At 35.8% G+C, this 20,590-nt stretch overlaps 1 protein-coding gene across 14 annotated transcripts in view; it reads right to left on the bottom strand.

Moving 5' to 3' along the window:
• Positions 1 to 20,590, bottom strand: part of NRXN1 (neurexin 1) — a 728,501-nt gene that overhangs the window by 361,499 nt on the left and 346,412 nt on the right. For all 14 annotated transcript variants that reach the window (XM_082047389.1, XM_082047384.1, XM_082047394.1 and 11 more), the window contains 2 exons: positions 6,754 to 6,927; positions 1,014 to 1,133 (listed from right to left, as the gene is read on the bottom strand). In XM_082047389.1, coding sequence (XP_081903515.1) covers positions 1,014 to 1,133; positions 6,754 to 6,927 — 294 coding nt within the window. The remainder of the gene's footprint in view (positions 1 to 1,013; positions 1,134 to 6,753; positions 6,928 to 20,590) is intronic.

Raw genomic sequence — 20,590 nt, 5'->3', positions numbered from 1 at the left:
TAGCAATGTAGCTTTTGCATACAGTTCATTTTCTAGCCTTGTACAATTCAAGCCAGAAGCTTTTCAAATTATACTTATTCTGTTAGGGTTTGTTCAAGAAGGTGCACCTTGCTGTAGACTGGAGAACCAGAACAAGACATAAAAATCCAAAACACTTGACAGTTCTGCCATCAATTTATACCATCAGTCACTCATTCAGATAAATGTATACAAATAGAAATAAAAATGCTTGGCCTTAAAGAAATTCCCTCTTCATGAGGATATAAAAATGTGCAACATTTGGAAATTTCAAATGTGACGAGTGAAAAAGAAAACTCAGTAGCTCACTTCAATGAGTTACCATTAATTATTATGGCTCTTGCATTACTATTCCAATTTCATTTCTGCATAATTCTATTTAGATCAATAAGGCTAGATTGAAATAAAGCTAGATTATGACATTGGTGAATCAGGGCCCTTATTTTTGACACATTTAAGCTTTTCCTGAAAGACCAGATGGTTGGTGTATGTTATGTAGTTTTGTTCAGATGAAATCTAAAAGAACTAAAATACTCGGCAAGCTTTTATTATTGGCATGCTTAATGTGTCACCTAAAGAAATCTACAAAGGGAGATAACGAGCCTTGTCAACTGTTTCACAGTAATTATAGCCCTCATGATATAATGCTACAAAATTACAATATAGCTTAAGATAATAAAATGCAAAAGGGTTTTTCAATACGGGGAAAAAAAAAAAAAAACAAAACTATTTGTAACATTTATGCAGCAAAGAGATTATTTCAACCAGGTAACCATCAGTATATTAGACATGCAATCAAGTGTAATAAAACCAAATTCTGTCAGTGTTTGATACTGCACATTGTCCAAAATTTATACTGTATAGTTTAGCTATGCTCTTCTTACAAACCTTATAGATTTTCACAGGGTTTGCCAGTTCATTTAAATATCTAATATTAAAATAATATTGTCCTAAAGCACTTGAGTGCTCAGATCAGCAATTTTTAGTGTACTTACGGTCATTGCATAGTGGTCCACTGAAGGAGGTCATACTGCAGTCACAACTGAATCCATCCCACTGCTGTAAGCACACGCCCTGGTTTGCGCACGAATCCTCTTGGCACGTTGTGCTGGGGCCTGATGAGAATATACAAAAAAGGACTCGCACTTTGTCTTCCAAAGAAAGGTATTACTCACTGGATCACATGAACTAGTTGCCAACATCTCAAAACAAATGAACAAAGAGTTAACAAGTAAAACGCACATAAACTTGCTGATTTTGTAGCAGCACATAATATTATAATATTATTTTCTTTAGTTTTAAAACTGATGTGTTAAACACAAAAGAATACACAAACTGAAGCAGAGTTATTCCAGGTACAGTGGGAATATCAACTTTGTTGTAAGCTATTTGTTAATCTCATATTAGACTATTAACTGGCTAAATATTTTCTAAAAACTTCAGGATTACTTTTTCCTGTAAACACATTTCAAACAGTAAAGCCAGATGCCACAGAAAGCAAAGCTCTGAGAGACGAAATTAAAGATTGGAAAATAAAATTAAAACCAAAATAAAATATTTTAAAAAATGAAGTTACACTATACAATGGTTTTAATCCCACAAATTATTTTAAATGATTTAGGTCTGAAATTAAGATGAGTTTGGGATTTTTTGGCAAGAATGTTGGCAAGTACTGATTCACATGCTTCAGGGATCCCATGCAGGTTGCTTTTTAAAGGGGAGATGCATAAAATCAGACTACTAATGAACTGGCATGCCAAAATGTGATATATGCATGAAAAACAAAGCTACTTTATTTCTAGACAATCATAACTAGACTACTGAATTATAAAGAAATTTGAAAAGGAATGATCAAAGCAGTAAAGCAATCACTATACAAAGATATTCAAGACTGAAAGCCTTTATGCAAGCTATTCTTGAAAATGAAAGTTCATGTAGTCCACTGTTTTAGAGGTGTGAAAGACAAAATTTGAAATAAAATGACGTATTTTAGTTCTGAAAGGTACAGAGCATTTATTGCAGAAATAAAACTATGCATTGGGGGTTTCAGTCTTGTTTAATACACACAGGGCTATCTACCTTGCAAATCAGCTTTCATCAATGCAACTTTGTCAGCAAAATAAAAAAAAAGCAAAATATATTAAATGTTAGTAAGCAATATTGAAATGGCAGCAAACACAGAAAAAAACATTCAGAGTAAAGTGCATGCTGCTGTTAAAGAGAGAAAGAAATGCCATATAATGCAAACAAATTAATGCTAATAGCCATAAATCTTCAGGCAAGCCAAAATAAGAAAGCAGTAATTTGCCAGTATTTTACTACAAATATAATGGTTAATTGAGCTGATGACATGTAATGAAGGCAAATTAAAAGCTTTTTTTTCCTTCTTCCTTGGATAGATATGAATGCATTAGCAGAGTAAATGCATGGCTGAATTCTGACTAGCCATTTGTCATGTTCAGATACACTGAATTCAAGAATAATTAGCATTGTCATTCTTTCTGGTCTTTCTTTTTTTTAGCCCTTTCCTCATGACTGGTGAATGAAGACTGGAATACAGACCATGAACTACAGATTACTGTGAGCTCACATGCACATTTCACACTGACTCTTGACACCACAAGGAAAAATTTGGTTCTGGGATTATAAAACTCTCCTAAATTGTTTTGAAGAAGACATATCAATATTTGAAACTCCCACTGCAAGTCGTTTATGACAGGGCAAAACTGGTCCAAAGACTATATAAATATCCTAAATCATCCTGTATAGAGAAATCCACTTAACCCTTCTTTCACATTACAGCTCCTTCCAAGATCTCAGTGTGAGATTTTCTTTTGATTTGCCAGTGTTTTAGAAAAATCGATATCAATATGATTTAAGTCAGTTCAATGGCCACTTGCTTTAAACGAGGCACTGCTCCAGCCCACCTCTGAGCCAGGGCCTGAACAGCCACCAGTGGGATTAACAATGAGGGCAGTGTACACTGCATCCCCGCTTCAGCAAAACCATTAACTATTTTATTTCCTTCTGCAGCAAAACTATTAACTATTTTATTTCCTTCTGTTCGAATAATAATAATACTACCCATAACCAATTGACTGCAGTAGGCAGGCATAGGGTAGTGATTTCTTTTCTTTGAGTTTTGAGCCCAGAAGTTTAAACATTTGGGCATTACATCACCCTTTCTTGAGCTGGGGATTATAATGACAGAATCCCGTAGCTGACAAGACAAGACACATTTTTTTCTCACCAGACTCTGCTACTCAGAAACTTTACAAAGATGAAGTGAAAATATCTGTAGGTGTTTAAATGTTATATATTCATGCATTTATTTACACTTCAGTTATGCAATGTTAAATTTCCTCATCTTTGCAAAAGTAGAGCAAAAGTCACAAGGACTTAAAAGTACATAAACTGCAGGACCCTGTAAACACACTAAGAAGTGTATTATAAAACATACGTATTTGGAAAAAAATACAGATACAATCTTGTTAAAAAAGAGGGTATGTTGCTTTTTATAAAATTGATTATTAGAAGTATTTGCTTATCTATAGTAGTCATTATTAAAAAAAATTGACATCAAGATTAGCTTACATGTAAGGATTTCTTTTAATAAAAAGAGGCTTTCTTGTTTGTTTGTTTGTTTAAAGAACAGAGAAGGACTGTTTAATGTCATCAAATACTATAAGATCTACTATAGCAGGTTCATATTTTCCTATATATATATTACAGAACTAAGCTATTTAGTAAAGATATTGTAATACACTCTTCTCAAGCACTCACCTTTTGATTTACATTCTATTTAAAAATTGTAATTTATTCAGTCTTCACTGCAGACTTTTTAATTGACTGGATTTGGTCGCTTATTTACATTTGTCTTATGTGATAGCTTCCATGATATATATTACACTAAAAGCATTATAAAATTCCATATCTTGCTACCAAGAATCATGTATGTTAATACATTGAAAATTTTCATATAGTTTTTTTAATGCACAGTTTATATTATAGACACATACAAATGTACACAGTGCGTTTTCCTCCTAAATACATCAAAAGTTTTGGGTTTTTTTAATCATTCTCTAATTGCTATAATTGTGCTTTATTTAAAGTATTTAAAGAAAGTACAATACCTTTGACTAGAGAAAAACAGGGTTGACACTTGCAACCTGGCTCTGGGGTTTGCTGTTAACAATTCAATGAGCTAGTTAGCACATATATGTTTCTAGCTGTTCTAGCCATTGAAAATTTGTCAACAAGGTGCATTCAGCCAAGTGTAAATTATATTCAATGCACAATGATAGAGGACAGAGATGTCTATCTGCCTGTGGCTGAACCTTTGAAATGCAAGCCTTTCAACTTGCCACACCAATCCCATATGTGCGCTTGCAAAAAACATTCCAAAGAAAGAATTTTTAACACACGCTGATGACAGTAAAGTTTTTGAGAAATACCTACTCCTAACAGATACTAACATACTCCTAACAGATAAAATTAATTAGTAGTATGTCATGGCTTCACAGTTTGATAGAAATGAGAAAAAAGAGCTTTCACCCCAGGATTTTTTTTCTATACCAGAATGGTGGGGAATTCAATCCCATAAGAGTTTGAAGAAGATCAAATCCAAGTGCCTCACTTCTTAGGAAATATTTTGCAGCAGGCTGATGTCTTAATAAATGCCATATACACACTAGTACGGCCAGCTGTCTTTTGGATTGAGAGTGGCAGTGAATAATATTTATTGTTCTGAATTTACTTCTGTGGCTGTGTCCTGAGCTCCTTGAACTCAACATCTTAGGGGACTTAGAGAATTTATGCATCCCATTGCAGCACGAGACAGATGCAAAACTGTTCAGCTCTGTAAGGGTGAAGGCAGTCCTGCCTGTACAGAGCAGCAGAGCTCTGGGGAGCTTGAGGCATACAAGAGACTTCTAGGAGGAATCTGAATTTGCAAGTGACTTAAATCATATTTTAAGTGTCAGAACTTTTTTTTTGTACATCTGATCCATGGTCTGCAGACAAGAGGCTGACAGGTGAGTCAGGAAGACTTGAAGTAAATGAATGAGACAGAAGAGTGAACTTGCAAGGGTTAAGCAGAAAATTTGGAAGAGAATATTTAATTCCACGCCGTCAAAGATTTCATTCTGTGGGCAAAAGACTTTTGATGAGGAAGTTCTCTGGGAGCCAGGCAGCACATCTGGTTTGACCATTTTGCTTGTGCAGATGATTTTGGTGTTGGAAACAGCTGACTCTCCAACAAAAAGAGACCAATATTTATATAGACTTTATTAAATTATTGATAGCTTTATTAAATTCACCGATAACTGAGTTATGCCACTGGTTTAGAAGGTGAACTTGCACTCTATGCCTGTGGCAATATTTCTTTGAAGTACATAAATTCATTTAGAAAATTACATAATTTCAAAATAAGTTATGAAATGTATAACAGACTTAAGGCATACTTTGATTCTCTGAAGGGATGGTGCAAGCATGGAACTTGCTAACATCATTCAGAAAGCAGAATCTAATTTTCTAAAACCAGTGACAAACTAATTTATACAAATTTTTTCCATTCCTGATAGAAATAAATAGACACTAAAGCTATGGAGAAATGAGTTGTGAATTTTACATGTTTCTATGTGCTAACAATAGAATTTATACTGTTAACTAAAGGCAGCAGGTGAAGTTCCAATTCTACAAACATACTGTAGGCAGAACGAAAGAGGATAATTTATCCACCAGAAAAGCTTTATCGGATTAAGCTTGAGAAAAGCCCCCAGCTCTGCTTGTAGTTTTTACAATGTCTATTTACAAATTTAACAAACTTGATATCAAAATCATCAAGATTCCAACTTGAAATTCCACAATGTCATTTACACATTTTTCTGTCCAGAGAAGAATGGCACTTGAAAGAGGGGAGAACACATAAAATTGAACATAGCCATAAAATTCAGAATTATGTGAATAAAATATATAGGCAAGGACAGAGAATTGCTTTAAATTATTCCATAAATCATAGTAAAAATAACGTGGGATTAAATGGCAGCTGGAGAAATAGCTAGAGGACGACACACTTCAATTAGAAATACACCTCTTCTAATTCTATCCTCACTTACATTTCATTATAACCCAGATGAGTCAACAAAGACATAAAAATTGTGAGATAAAACATATTTGGCTGTTACTGTTTTCAGATAGGAAGGCTCATGACAATAGAAATCTCAGGGGTGAGCAAAAATAGAGAAGATGGAAGATGAAGATTCATCTTAAACAGTTTCATAAATTAGCCTTGAATTAATAAACCCAAAATGTCTGCTTTAAAAATGGAATTAATTAGCTAATGTCTCAGCATTAGCTAATGCCTAAGTGTTATGAAGATACAAAGGCCTTCATTGGCACTAATTGCTATTGTTTCTATCATTAATTAAAATACATCAGAAGTAAACAAAATACATGCAAAATATCTTGCCACTGGAGAAGGCTGGAACCTATATAAACATTTAAGAAGTTAACTCATGTTCTCATGTCAATCTTTATGCTGTAGGGCACAGTGCACACTTGTCTCCATAATACTAAAAATAGTGCAGTCTTTATAAAAGAAAGGGTCAAACAAGATCACTTAGAAGTAGGTAAAACATAGTCTCTCCATGTATGGTGTGTACCTATCAACAAAACTCTGCAGGATTTGCACAATACTTTCACTGCAATATAAAAAAATATCAGCATATTTAATACCTTCACATCCTCTTTCTATTTGCCCATTGCAGAAGAGAGCATCTGAGATTAGATCAGGGAGTCGTCCATTCAAGTCAACTGATGCAAGACAGCCTTGGAATCCCTCTTTTGCGTGCACCAGTTTTGGCAAGGACTTATACATTTCTTTGGCCACTCCTCCAATATACAAATCACCTGGTAAGGAGAAATAAATATTAGATAGAGAATAAAACCTGGATAATCTTTGACCTGCGTGATCTTCTAGCCCTTTTGTGCTGAATGACAAGTATCCCAGAAAAACATTCTTCAAAATAAATGTAGAAGAAAACACTGATGGCATGTATGATTTGACAAGACATTCCAGAACTATATTTTTTTTGAATTGCATATGTAGACTTCACATTTGTACGATTAATTATTTAGGAGTAGTTAGACATGTTATTTATGTGTCAGCTCATATATACAGGAAACATAGATCTATTTCAGAGATGTTACAGAATCGCCATCTAGAAACGCATCTAGCACCAATGCATGCTGTCAGCGCACTCAGGGAACACGACCACAGATCATCCTGATTATGGATCCAGCAGACTGAGATAAAAGACAAGATCCACCTGAAGTCCATATATCCAGAATCATCCATTTAAAAACATGCCAAGAAAGAAAGGGTTTAGGGACACATCTAAGGAGAAACTTTGGGATACCATTGTTAAGCAGTGAAATGACTGATTCTCCCCACCAATATTCATACCCTGTGTCAGTCATGTGGACATGTCAGTCATGTCCTGCTAACTGTCCCCTAACTCAGAAAAAGCAGCCATCTTCTCAAGCTTGGTGCAAGTGCTCTGACCATGCCTAGAGGCAAGTTCCTTGAGGCACACAGGAAAAGGACCATCTGAGCTTCTGATAAGCATTGAACCTGTTTGAAGAAAGGTGCTTATGAGAGCATCCAACTCTTGAGCATCACTCAGTGACAAAATTTTTTATCTATGCATTAAATCCGCACTGGTGACATGCTTTGTGCAAGCATAAATTTTCAATAGACCGTTTGTATATACATTCTAATCTACATTGTGCTTTCTGGTATGTCCCTCAGTCTGGATGATTTTGGAACCTAGGCTACAGGACTTACCAAATAATGTTTCTGCATCATCTCAAATGCAAAACTGTTCATTTCCAAAGTGTTTACCAAGCTTCAGAGGCAGATTTTATAAAGACAGAACTCAGAATGTACTAGCTATCAACACTACCTCATGTTGCTAATTTTAATCTCCCTTTTAGCAGTATAAGATGCAGTCACACCTTTTCCTGGTTTGCCTGGCATACTTGCTTACTTGCAAGGGAGGGCAATTTAGTGCTATTTGCAATGGTTTACAGTTTGCATGCAAGGAAATGGCCTGAAACAAACAAATATCTATCAGACTGTGAAAAATTTTTAGTCACTACACACCAGTTCTAAAACTCAACTGTATTTGAATTAGTGAAATGGAGATAAAAAGCTTGGGAACATGTGTATTATTAATCTTACAAGCCATCCAACCTGAAGTCTTAGCAGCCGTTATAGCATCATGTATTCAGAAATCTCAAGCTTTGCAAAGTAAGATATTGCTTTCCTCAAGAGCTTTGAGGTACAGTATAAATCTCAGAAGCATGATATCAGACATGATAGATTAAAATATAGTGATCCTTGTGTTCCCAAAAATGGGATGTAATTCATTCACAGCAGAAAAACTTCTGTATTTTTCAACCAGCTGAACTTGAAACAAGTAAAAACCATTGCCTCATGATAAAGATTCTTCAGCTTTTTCACAGTTGGAAACTTTAGAAAGTATTTCCTGAGGTTCCAGGCTTTCAGCCATCATCAGCTCAGACCAGAGATATAATTAATCTCAATTGATTCTAACAGACTGAAAAGAGGGAAACTCCAGAGAACAATATTAAGAAAATCACAACTACACTAAAAAGGTTAAACTTGGTCCATTGGACATGACACACGCCACCTCTTTTTAAACCTCCCAACACAAACTCCAAACGACCATTTTTATTCCGTGATTGGTTAAACCTTTAAAGCCACAAACTTTCAAATAAATCCTTTGCTAATTCCTAGGATGCATCCCTCAGGCATACTGAGATTACTATATATAGTCATACAGGAATTGTCCGTTATGATGAATAGCAGTAGAAGTCCAGACCAGTGTGCTAGCATATGAATCTGAACTCAGAATATTTGCTCCTGAAAATATACACTGGAATATTTTCAAAAAGGGACTATATGCACAGAAGTATATACACATTAAGCTGAGTCTAAATGAACTGTCACTCCACTGTTTACTTACAGTTCCTTAAGACTACTGATAATTAGAATTGAACATTATCTGCTATTGAACATATAGTTTCCACAAACAAAGACACATTCTGAGTAATACTTTAACTTCGTTGAGGTTTCGAATAAGTTGAGTTCTACTTTTGCACTAGCAAATACACTAGACTAATACATATCATAGTATTGAGCAGCCACACTATTACACTTTACCTTTTATAAAGTGTACACACCTATTTTTTTTATTACAATGGACTGAATCTTTCCCAGTTTTTAATATCGAATGTGGTTTGAGTTTTCTGCTGCTGGCATAAAAACACACTTCCTCTCAGGGACAAAATTTTATTAAGGGATAGGCTCAGGAATTAAATTTCACGTTTGTTTAAAAAAACTATTTAAATCTTTTCACTTGGGTTATTTTTTCATATCTGCCATCACAAATGTTTTGCATAGCTACTTTTATTTCAGGTAATCACATGCTTCATTTTCATGTTCAGCTCAGTGGAGACAGTTTCCTATAGAACTCAATCCATTACAAGTTCAGACAGCACCAGAATATTGTTAATGAAAAAATAAAGCTTGTCCCTGCTGCCACTAAAAGAGATCAGAGGAATCAACATAGTATGATACAAATTCTCAGGTTTTCTCCTCTTTTTAATTTCTTATGTAAGTACAGCTTTACTACTGGAAATGTTACATGCTCTAAAACAGGATTAATCCCTTGTTATATATCTGCCTACTTACCCTTATGAATTACATGTAAGTTGTTTCATTAAGCAAGGAGTAACAGTTCATCAGATAAAATAGCATGAGATCATGATACTATCTAAACTAGCCACAGCTGAAATGCCATACTATCACAATACTGCAACCAGTGAAAATGTGTGACCATTTAGGACTCGTGCACAATGGAAAATACAATTCTTCCATTTCTTTCTTTCAATAGATGCACATTTTCTTTAACTACATATAGAAAGGGATATACTTGTATTACAAAGCTAACAATAGTTTCTGGACCTAAAGTTTATCTATTACCTTTTGTACAAGTATTTTCTCCTGAAGTTTATTTTTATTTTTAAATGTATTCCTGAAAAGTCTTCATTTTTTTCATAACCATCCTGTCATACCTTAATTTATAAAGGAAAATAACCAATTTATAGAAATTATATTAACTGGCATAAACAAAGTAGCAGGCAGTAAAGAAACGGGTGAGGGAACAGAGTGCTCCGAGATTTCTTTCTGATCTCTGGAGAAGATTCAAATAAAGCACTATATTTGAGAGCAGGTACTCCTTAATCTCACAACTCTCTTCTTACGCAATTTAGGAGTCAGTACACAGAGTTATCCCCTTTTATTTAGAGAGGGAGGATTGTTTCTTCTCTTCATTTTTTCTGAGACCAAAAAAAAAGTATACTGCAGTATTTCCCACTGCCATGTTCATTGCAGGTCAGAGGAATCAAATGGAAGGCAGCACTTTCAGAGCTAGACCTATAAATCATGGCAATAACAGTACTGGTCAGTTACGTCATAAGCACTGACAAAGAAAGGAGTTTAGCGGGTTTAATTTATATCTTTTACAGGTAATTAAGACCTTCATTTATTCCAACAGGAGCTTTCTTATTTACATCTCTGTGCCTCTTTCCTGACTTAGAGCTGATTTGTGATTTGAGGAACAAGTGAATTTAACACGGAAACAAATTGCTAGCTAATAAAGGAATGCAAGTTCCCAATGTATTCATTATTGGAATCACACTTTGGAAAAAACACACAGAACACCACACAACAGTGAGTCACACACAATGTTGGTGAAACAAATACTGCCAAATTCTTCTGTAATAACTCATCTTTTTTTATCTCACATCTATACATTTCTTAAAAATTGGAGCTTTGCAAATGATAAACCAAAGAAATGTGAAATTAAAACTGAAGATGCTGTTCTATTTATTTCTTTTCTGAATAAGTAGCAGAAGTATCTTATTTGGCACCACTGACATTGCTGACAGGTCATCCCATAGACTTTCCTCCTTTCCTGATTCATGTCTGCATTCTTACATGACCCATGCTGGTGGAAAAAAATATTCATTTAATTTAATGACTACCATAGTGTTCAAGCACTAGTAGAGAGGGAATTATTATCCACATGTTTGTAATGGTAGCCACAACATGTAAATACTGCTGAGGGAAAAAAGTATTTTAACCAGAATATAGTTAGGCACCTTTGCTCTCTGAAATCTGTATGTTTTGTTGTACATATCTGGTATTAATTTCTTGAATACCATTCTTGACAAGAAATGAACACCATTCATTCAGCTATGGTTCTGTGTATGAACGAAACAAGTAAAACAGTAGAAGGAAGCGTGGCTTGGCTTTTTCATAACTCATAAAGACAATATTCCTGGAATTTTTTTATATGGCAGCACAAAGGCACCTTCAAATCCATCACTCTCTCCAAAAGCTGACATTCTGTTCCTTCATGTCTTGTTGTGGTGCTGGTTTCAACTGTACTTTCAGTTACTCTCTTCATTTCTCTTTCATTTTAGAAGTTGTTTCTCTGTCTTCTTCTTAAATGTCACGTTGTACTAAATCACCACTATGGCGAGGAACAAGAGTGCTTCTGCAGTGTACTAGAGCAGTGTTACTCCCCAAGAAAGAGATGGATAACATGGTGGGTTCCGAAAGCACAACAGGCTTCTCTGCTATTTCTTTATATAACATATTAAAATATGAAGGAACATATATCTATGGTAAAGCCTAGTTGTCAGGCACACTTTTCTCCAAATATGTTATTTCAAAATGATTAAGCATGTAACAGCTTCTTCCCTCAGGCATGCAAAGAAGAATGAAGACTGCAAAGACTGAGAAATACCATGAGAAATGTCTAATCTCAAAAGAAAAAAGTTCTCACTTTCTTCAGGTCCTTCAAAAAACAGATGATTTGCTGTTACAAGACCAATAGAAATTTATTTGTAGCATCTTAACAGTTGCACAATGAAGTACCATGTGGAATGCAGCCTAAGAATATCTGCATAATCCCAACTTATGGTATTTTTGAGGCAACTGAAAAATGAAAATAAATTACTCTCACACAAGCTGAATATGCACCGACTTAAACACAATAGACAACGAACTTATCAAGGGATATTATATCAAATGAAAATGCCAGGTAGGCATCTACGTGCCTTTGACATTCATTGAAATATTGGAGTCTACTTGTCCTTAATGACCTTCTCCCCTCTCCAACATATTATACAAAAGCACCTATCTACCATTTACTTCATGCAATTGGCAGAGCAGAATGGTGACTTTTCTTTCTGATGTGGGGTTTCAACACACACTTTAGAAAAGGATTTGGGCCTGAACAGCAGAGGACCGGAAATTCTAGAGCCTCTCCCCACTTTCATTATTCATGACTAAAAGTTTACTTTTTGCTCGATATAAAAAAAAAACAAACAACATTTGTTTCTTTAAAATTTTTGATGAAATATAATTGCTCTTTTTTTGAATAAATTGAGAAGCCTTCTGTGATCATAACCCAATAATAAATTGAAGGACAGTTGACAAAGACTTAAATGATGCATCCACACAGCTTCTGCAGCACATACGCTCCAGCATATGGCTTTTCAAACCTCCCTTTACAGTAGAGAATATGCACTTGCTGTGCATTCACAGGCCTCTTTGGTGCTAGAGCCAAGCATGACTGAATTTTGTCTACCACTTGCAAGGGCACTTGAGGGAAGACATGATGTATAAACTTCATGGCTTATGCCCATTTATTCACTTTGAAGAGTCCATTCTGTATCTTCACTATTGATTGTGGTTGAAATTTTGTCTGTTATTTTTTTTGGAAGTAGGCTTTTCAAATATTTTCCCTGTTGGAATGATGAATTCCATCACTTTTAGACTCTCTCTCACCTAAGAAGGGAAAGGGCAGCTAGCTTACTTGTCTAAGCTCTGCTGAGTTATCTGCCTCTTCAAGTACTGTGGGCAAGAGACAGTTATACAATGTGACAGGTGGGCTTTCAATTTTCCACATTCGCTGTATTGATAACCAAGCAAATCAAAACCATTACAGGAAAAAAAAAAGGGGGGGAGGGTGGGGGGGGGAGTGGCAAGTCACTCTTTTTTGGAAAGAATATAAAAACTGATCTCTTCAGCCCAATTCTACACTGCCTTCAGTATCTCTGAACAAGCCATTCAAGTTAATAAAAAAAATCATGAGCAGTGATATGCTGGCATTATGGGTCTTCTTAGTCACACTTATTGGCATATAGGACATATTGCAGTTATTTCATAGAATAGTTTGGGTTGGGTTGGAATGGGTCTTCAAAGCCCATCTATTCCAACTCCCCTGCAACAAGCAGGGACATCTTCAACTAGAACAGGTTGCTCAGAGCCCCATCCAGCCTGGCCTGGAATATCTCCAGGGATGAGGCATCTGCCACCTGTTACAGTATTTCACCAGCTTCATTGTAAAAAACTTTTTCCAGATATCTAGCCTGAATCTCCCCTCCTTTAGTTTAAAATTATTATCCCTTGCCCTCTCGTAACAGGACCTGCAAAAAGTCTGTCCCCATCTTTCTTACAGGCTCCTTTTAAGTACTGAAAGGCTGCAATAAGGTCTCCCCAGAGCCTTCTCTTCTCCAGGCTGAACAACCCCAACTGCATTGAAGACTTTCTGCACCTGATGCAAATTTGCCTCTGTCTAGAAACTTCTTATGCTGTTGCTACGATGCTTGCTGTTTTACATCTCAGCTCTGCTGGATGTGCTCTCCACTTTCAAATTCACCTCTTGGTGCTCAATTTTCATTCCTATTACAACTTCTGGCTCTGTTTAGAACTTCTCAATGCTTATGCAAATAAGCCTGTGTTTCACAAGTAAGTAAAGCTGTGCAGTAGGAAGTGTGTGTGTGTGAAGCAACAACAAAGTCCTTAGCAGCTACGTTTTCAATAGAGAAAAATTGATACTCAAAAGGTAAGTGCTCAAATCTGAATATTCCCCTAGATTTCTTCAGGTTAAAATCCACCATTTCCCTAGCAATCCTGCTCTCAAACAATATGTATTCTCAAAGAAGAAACAGCTACATTAAAACATTTAACATTTTCTTGACAATGACAATTCTCAGATCCCCAGCCACTTTATTTGGGTTTGGTATTTGGCTCAGTTCTGTTTAATATCTTTATCAATGATATGGATGAGGGGATTAAGTGTACCCTCAGTAAGTTTGCACATGACACCAAGCTGGGTGGGAGTGTTGATCTGCTTGAAGGTAGGAAGGCTCTACAGAGGGATCTGGACTGGCTGGACCAATGGTCCGAGGCTAATTGTATGAGGTTCAACAAGGCCAAGTGACAGGTCCTGCACTTGAGTCACAACAACCCCAGGCAGCATTACAAGCTTGGGGAAGAGTGGCTAGAAAGCTGCCTGGTGGAGAAGGATTTGGGGGTGTTGATCCACAGACAGCGGAATACAAGTCCAGGTGGCCAAAAAGGCCAACAGCATCCTGGCTTGTATCAGGAATAGCATGTCTAGCAGGACTAGGGCTGCGATCGACCCTCTGTACTTGGTGCTGATGGGGTCCCAACTTGAATACTGTGTTCAGTTTTGGGCCCTTCACTACAGAAAAGACAATGAGGTGCTGGAGAGAGTTCAGAGAAGGGCAATGAGGCTGGTGAGGGGTCTGGAGCACAAGGCTTGTGAGGGGTGGCTGAGGGAACTGGGGCTGTTTAGCCTGGAGAAAAGGAGGCTGAGGGGAGACCTTATCACTGTCTGCAACTTCCTGAAAGGAGGTTGTAGCATGGAGGGTGTTGGTCTCTTCTCCCACATAGCAAGTGATAGGATGAGAAGAAATGGCCTCAAGTGGCACTGGCGGAGGTTTAGACTGGATATTAAGAAAGTTTTTTTTCACAGAAAGGGTTGTGAAGCATTGGAATAGGCTGCCAAGGGAAGTGGTTGAGTCACCATCCCTGGAGGTATTTAAAGAGTGCAGATGTGGTGCATAGGGACATGGTTTAGTGACGGACTCAGTAGTGCCAGGTTAACAGTTAGACTTGATTATCTTAAATATCTTTTCCAACCTAAATGATTCTATGACTCTTTTTTGCTTCACATCCTCCACCTCCACCCAAGCACTAGATGGAAAGCATTGGCATTGATAAAGATTAAACAGATTTAAAACCAAAGCAGTTTGCTTGTCCAATGAACTGTGAGGAAAGTTTCTGATGCATGCTAAATGGTAAATAATAAATCTAATTGCCATACAAATGTGTGTGGTAATCCATCTCCCACAGAACTGATGGTATGCCAGTTACTCTGTATGAGGGGGATGGTTGTGGTGGAGACAGTCAAGTACATCAAAAGTCCTTAATTTCTTTCCTGTTCTGACCACTTTTTACTTTTTAAACACCTGAAAAAAAGACAAAAATCTAATGAAGTGCGCATTTTCATGGCATATTATACTCAGATTTGCCTACCCACTGATATTCTTCTGAAATAATTTACTCATTTTCTGCTTCAATAGCCAACACATGCTCTTAACAGAGCTTGTTTTTCCAAACAGAGAAGAAATCTTCACACAAAAATACCAAAAATCGGAGAGGTTAAACGTTCCCATTTTGAATTAAGGTTTGCAGAGGGCAACTTCTTATTTAATATTGCTAACTGCTTGATCAAGACAATCACCTCCAGACTCTGAAGATATTAAATGAAACAGCTCTTTTGAAAAAAGTACTGTTCAGTCAGAATACCAAGATCCATGAGGATGGCGCTCTCATACCCACAGCAGCACATTTTGAAAACAAGTTTAGGACATGCTTATTGGCCAGGGGGATGCTAGGGTCTCGTGGGATGTATTTATGCCAAATATCCAGTTTTTTTTGGTAAGTTTCAAGACCATGCATGTTTCCTATTTAATCCTTAACATAACTTTTACTTAGTGTTCCAGAATGGCTTGAAAGAAATTCCACAATCAGCATGCCAAACAGCTGTAGAAATGTAGGCAAATCTATACATTTGTCTGTGTGCAAAAGGCTGAAAAGAGCAGGGGAGAAGAGAAGAAAGCAAAAAGTTTCTCTCACCATGGAGTGATCTCAAAGACTACTGCGAGGTTGCTGAATTCACAGAGTTCAGCACAAAAACTAGAGTATTTTCTTTAATTTTTATTTAATCCAGAAGTACAGGAGTAGATTTTTAATTTTTCCCCATCTCATAATTTTTGAGATCTGGATAGCATTGCCAAAATTATTTTCACAGCCTTGTAGACAGCATAGCTGTTTCGAAGCAGTATGTGACAAGTTGCAAAGGAAGGAGGATAAAGGAATTTGCACTCGGCCAGGTTGTCTTATCTCCTATTGTTAATCTGCCCTCATATCTTTGCTATACAGGAAGTCTCAAAGAAGAGCGTTCAGTTTTAAGATCCTTGTTTTTCTGTCTGTACAGAGGTTGACAGTATTTGGAGCTCTGCATTTGGAACAGAACATTATTTCTGCATGAAGAGTTCGCAGCCCACTGGCAAGGTCATTACAATTAGCACATGCATGCTTATTTGAGAAATGTAAGCATTAATACTCATTAATTTATACGAAATTGTGCTTTTATATAAAATACTTTTCTCCACTTCTTAAAGCTTTGTTTCCTAGTAATAGAAATATGAAGGATCACTGCCATTGACAGAGACCTTGTAATATAGAGAAGAACTTATAATGCAGCAACAAGAATAATGGGCTCAATATAAAAAAACAGGGACAAATATTATATGAAATTAAAATAATTTTCATTTGTATTGCTGGAGCAGGAAATTTTCTTCATGGTCAAGACTATTTTAGTTCAGTTTTTCATAGCATCAATAAGCTTGTTTGACAGACAAATGAAATATCTATAGATTAAGTGACTATCATGAATCACCAATGAACATGCCAGGCCAGTAAATCTACCAATAATTTAGTTAATTGCATTGAAAGTTTACAAGGAAGAATTAATTTATAAGTGAGTCTTTATGTACATGTAAGTAGCATATTTAAAGTACTTTTGCAAAACCACTGAAGTGACACCAGATATTAATATGATTACTTTTCTTACAGATGCTTCAGAGCATGCTTTTTTCACATTACTGGAGAAAACAGCAAATGGAAAGGCAAATGTATATAGTAACAGCACCCATATCTGACAAAGGAACGGAGGAAGAGAGAGGCCAGCAAAGAGCTACGGAAATAAAAGACAAGATATCCAGGCAGGATTTTTAAATCCAAGGAGGCTGATTCTGATGTATGCTCCAGTATGAACGACATTTTTGATGATGTAGTGATATAACAGCACAGGAATAATATGTGACTTACAATAGACTCCAAAATTGACATTTAGGAAGGCCATGTGGAAGAGAATAACAGAGAGAGACAAGTTGAAAGTTCGGATGTCAGTTCAAAAAAGTATGTCTTGAAGACGTATGAAATGCTGCACAGGCAGCAAAAAAATCAAACCACAAATGTTGATTTGAGTAGGATTTTTTAAAATTTATTTATTTTTTTGTGATGGTGATTTATTTTAAAAAACAAAATATAGTTATTCCAATATCAAAATTAGTATGACTGCAGTTCATCCTGGAGGATACATCACAGCTAGAAAGTCTGGAATAGGGTGGGATACTGAAGTACTGAAACTATCAAGTCCTAGAAAAGCTTGTAACTATTTATTGTTAAATCTAAAATAACAGTAGCATTCCCTAGCTTTTCAATTTGTGGAAGAGTAACATTTTAACTTTCTGTCTCAATTTATAAACAATTAAAATGCTAAAATATTTTGATCTTCTGACAGTCATTCTGAGTGGATTTTTCTAGGCTTTTGCATGTTTGCTGTAGGAGAAAGGAAAAAGAAGATTAAGCTCTAGTAGGTAAAAGTGGACATGAAGTCATGCTTGAGGATGTTGCTCCTCCTTGACAGCCAATCATGCATCTTCAAATATTAAAAAAAAAAAAAAAAATTCGGACAGAACTCCAATTTCCTGCACCACAGGAACAAAATGTGGAGAGGGAAGAGGTATTACAGATGTTGTAATACCTACAGACTGAATAAAGGAGACAACTTTTTCTTGACAACAGTGACGAACAACAGCACAAGTCAAATTCCACTTCCTCTTGAATTTTTGTGCCACTTCAAGGCTACCTGGACCACTCAAGACCATAAAAGCACAACACTAAGTAGAGCAAGCATGAATTCCCCTCTACCCAACAATTTCAGCCTGTGAAGGCCTTGAATTGTAGCCATGTGAACCATTGGAGCTATATTGAAAGCAGGACAGGGAACCTGCTCATGAAATACATTAAAGCAATTTTTCCATGTAACTGAATGTTGACAGGCTTGAGCTGCATTGCCTTTGCTGTTAAGACTCATTTATCTTCATGGGTTATCTGCTAAAACTGCATCTGAGTACACTTTGCTAATTTTCTCTGCTAGAAAAAATAACACAGTTCTTGGAATCCAAACACAGAACTATTTTCACTCATTTATTTGTCTCCAATTTAAAATTTACCCACCTAATTATAGCAATAATTAAGCTGGATAATTTAATGTGCTTCCACAGGTATCCACTCCAATCCACTGAAATTGTACCAGAGGTTATGCATGTCTGTAATAATGGACTTTCTACGTTACATAGCCAAATCCTGCACCCTTTAGGAAACGTATAGTGGAAATTCTCTCCCATACTTTTATGGCAACTGTCTGCTTCCCCAGACAACTGAAATCCTGTGCAGGCTCTACAACACAATCTGTGTCATATCTTCGTACTGAATTCACTGTGCATTTGCAAAAAAACCTGCATATATTGATTTACTTTTCCAGGATTAGCTTGGATTTCAGCATCTGAAATTTCATAAGTCAACAATTACTCAGTAAGGCTACAGATTCTGTAGTATCTGTAGACATTTATATTTTACCTAATGCTAACTCTGGTTAAACAGAATTATTGATATCACTAGCAAGAAGTATAATTTTGAATTTACATTGTTGCTAGGGCTGAAATAATATAGGACAATGAATTAACCATAGCTGCTTGTATCAGCAAAGTGTTTATAACATAACAGAGATGTATCACCATAAGAAACACTGACATAAAATAGGTAAGAACAAGCTACAGGAAAGCATTTCAACTGAATAGAAAGGAAGAAAAAATAATAATGAAAGGCATATTTTTTTCCTCGTTATTTTGCTGGCTAAAATATATCAGTTTGAACTCCCCCAAAAATCCAACAAAAATTCACATGACTATATTGTACCATATTTAAGGAAGCTGACTGAGCAAAAGAAAATAAAATATATTTTAAAAAAATAAAATGAAACATACTGCTATGAGAAGACAGTGGTTGAGGACCTGTGTGTGCTAGACTAGCTTTAGAAAGATGCTTGCTATACATAACTGTGCTGAATATGTCAGGCTTGTTATTGTTTTACTAGCCACATGTCCTGGGTGGTGAATTACAGAAAATCACCACCTAATACAATTCACCTTCCTTGCTTCATTATGTTTTTTCTTGCTCTTCAGTTTTTTCCATTAAAATTCAAGGTTAGAAACTGCACCAGCTATGGATACAGTTCTACTTCAAAAGGGTAAAGCAAAAGTAGAATTTTCAAAGTGAAGAAAACAAAGGAATGTTGGATTTTATAGGTTATTCTCTCTGATGAGATTTCTCTGTGAATTCACTAAGCAGTGCATTTAGTGAAATAACAGTGCCCTCTAGTGCCTTTAATAAGCACATTGTTCAAACTTTAAAATAATGCAAGGTACCAAACCACTACATTCGTTTTGGAAAGGATGTAGATGACTCTGCTAACTTAGTTCTTAACAGGATTTTTTTTTTTTTCCTATTCATGTCTAATTAATATATGGGGGGAAAAAAAAAAAAACCCAGATTACATACATATACATACATATGCATATGTGTAAGTAGTACCTATTATTGCAAAAAATGTGAAAGAATACAGTGGATGCTTTCTCTACAGCATCAAAAATAATGTTGAAATATTAGATTGCCTCAATAAACATCGACCATATTTACAAGAAAGCAAAAATGAGAATGAACATGGCACAGATTTCAAATATGATTTTGATAATGGAGCTAGCCAAAAAGCTTTACTTGATAAACCAAGTATTCAAGAAAAAGAGACTCTTATTGAAGATTATGACATATCAAGATACAGTTTTCACAGTCCTGCTTACAGTCTTAATAGCACTTTCAATTGAAGCAAACATGTAAAGTATCACAAAGTCCAGAATAATTACTAGGATCAGCTTATTATCTGTAACTCAGAGGTAGTTAAAAGAAAATCCAGCAAGGAATAAGCTCTTGATGGAAAATTAATATCTACTTTGAACATCCTGGATTTTGAACTATTACATTTTCTTTGACTGTTATTAGATTTTGGTTTTCTTAACAAGAAGTTGTTTAAAGAATGTCAGAATACACAATACTTTTTGCACAGCACCCAAAACTATTTCCTCATGTCTGATTAGGTAGGCAGTATTTTAAAAGTGTACTTACATATTCTTT

The sequence above is a fragment of the Streptopelia decaocto genome (genome assembly GCF_964273445.1).
Source record: "Streptopelia decaocto genome assembly, chromosome: 3".
Taxonomy (NCBI): Eukaryota; Metazoa; Chordata; class Aves; order Columbiformes; family Columbidae; genus Streptopelia; species Streptopelia decaocto.
The sequence above is the reverse complement of the archived record's forward strand: the minus strand, read 5'-3'. Positions and strand labels throughout refer to the sequence as shown.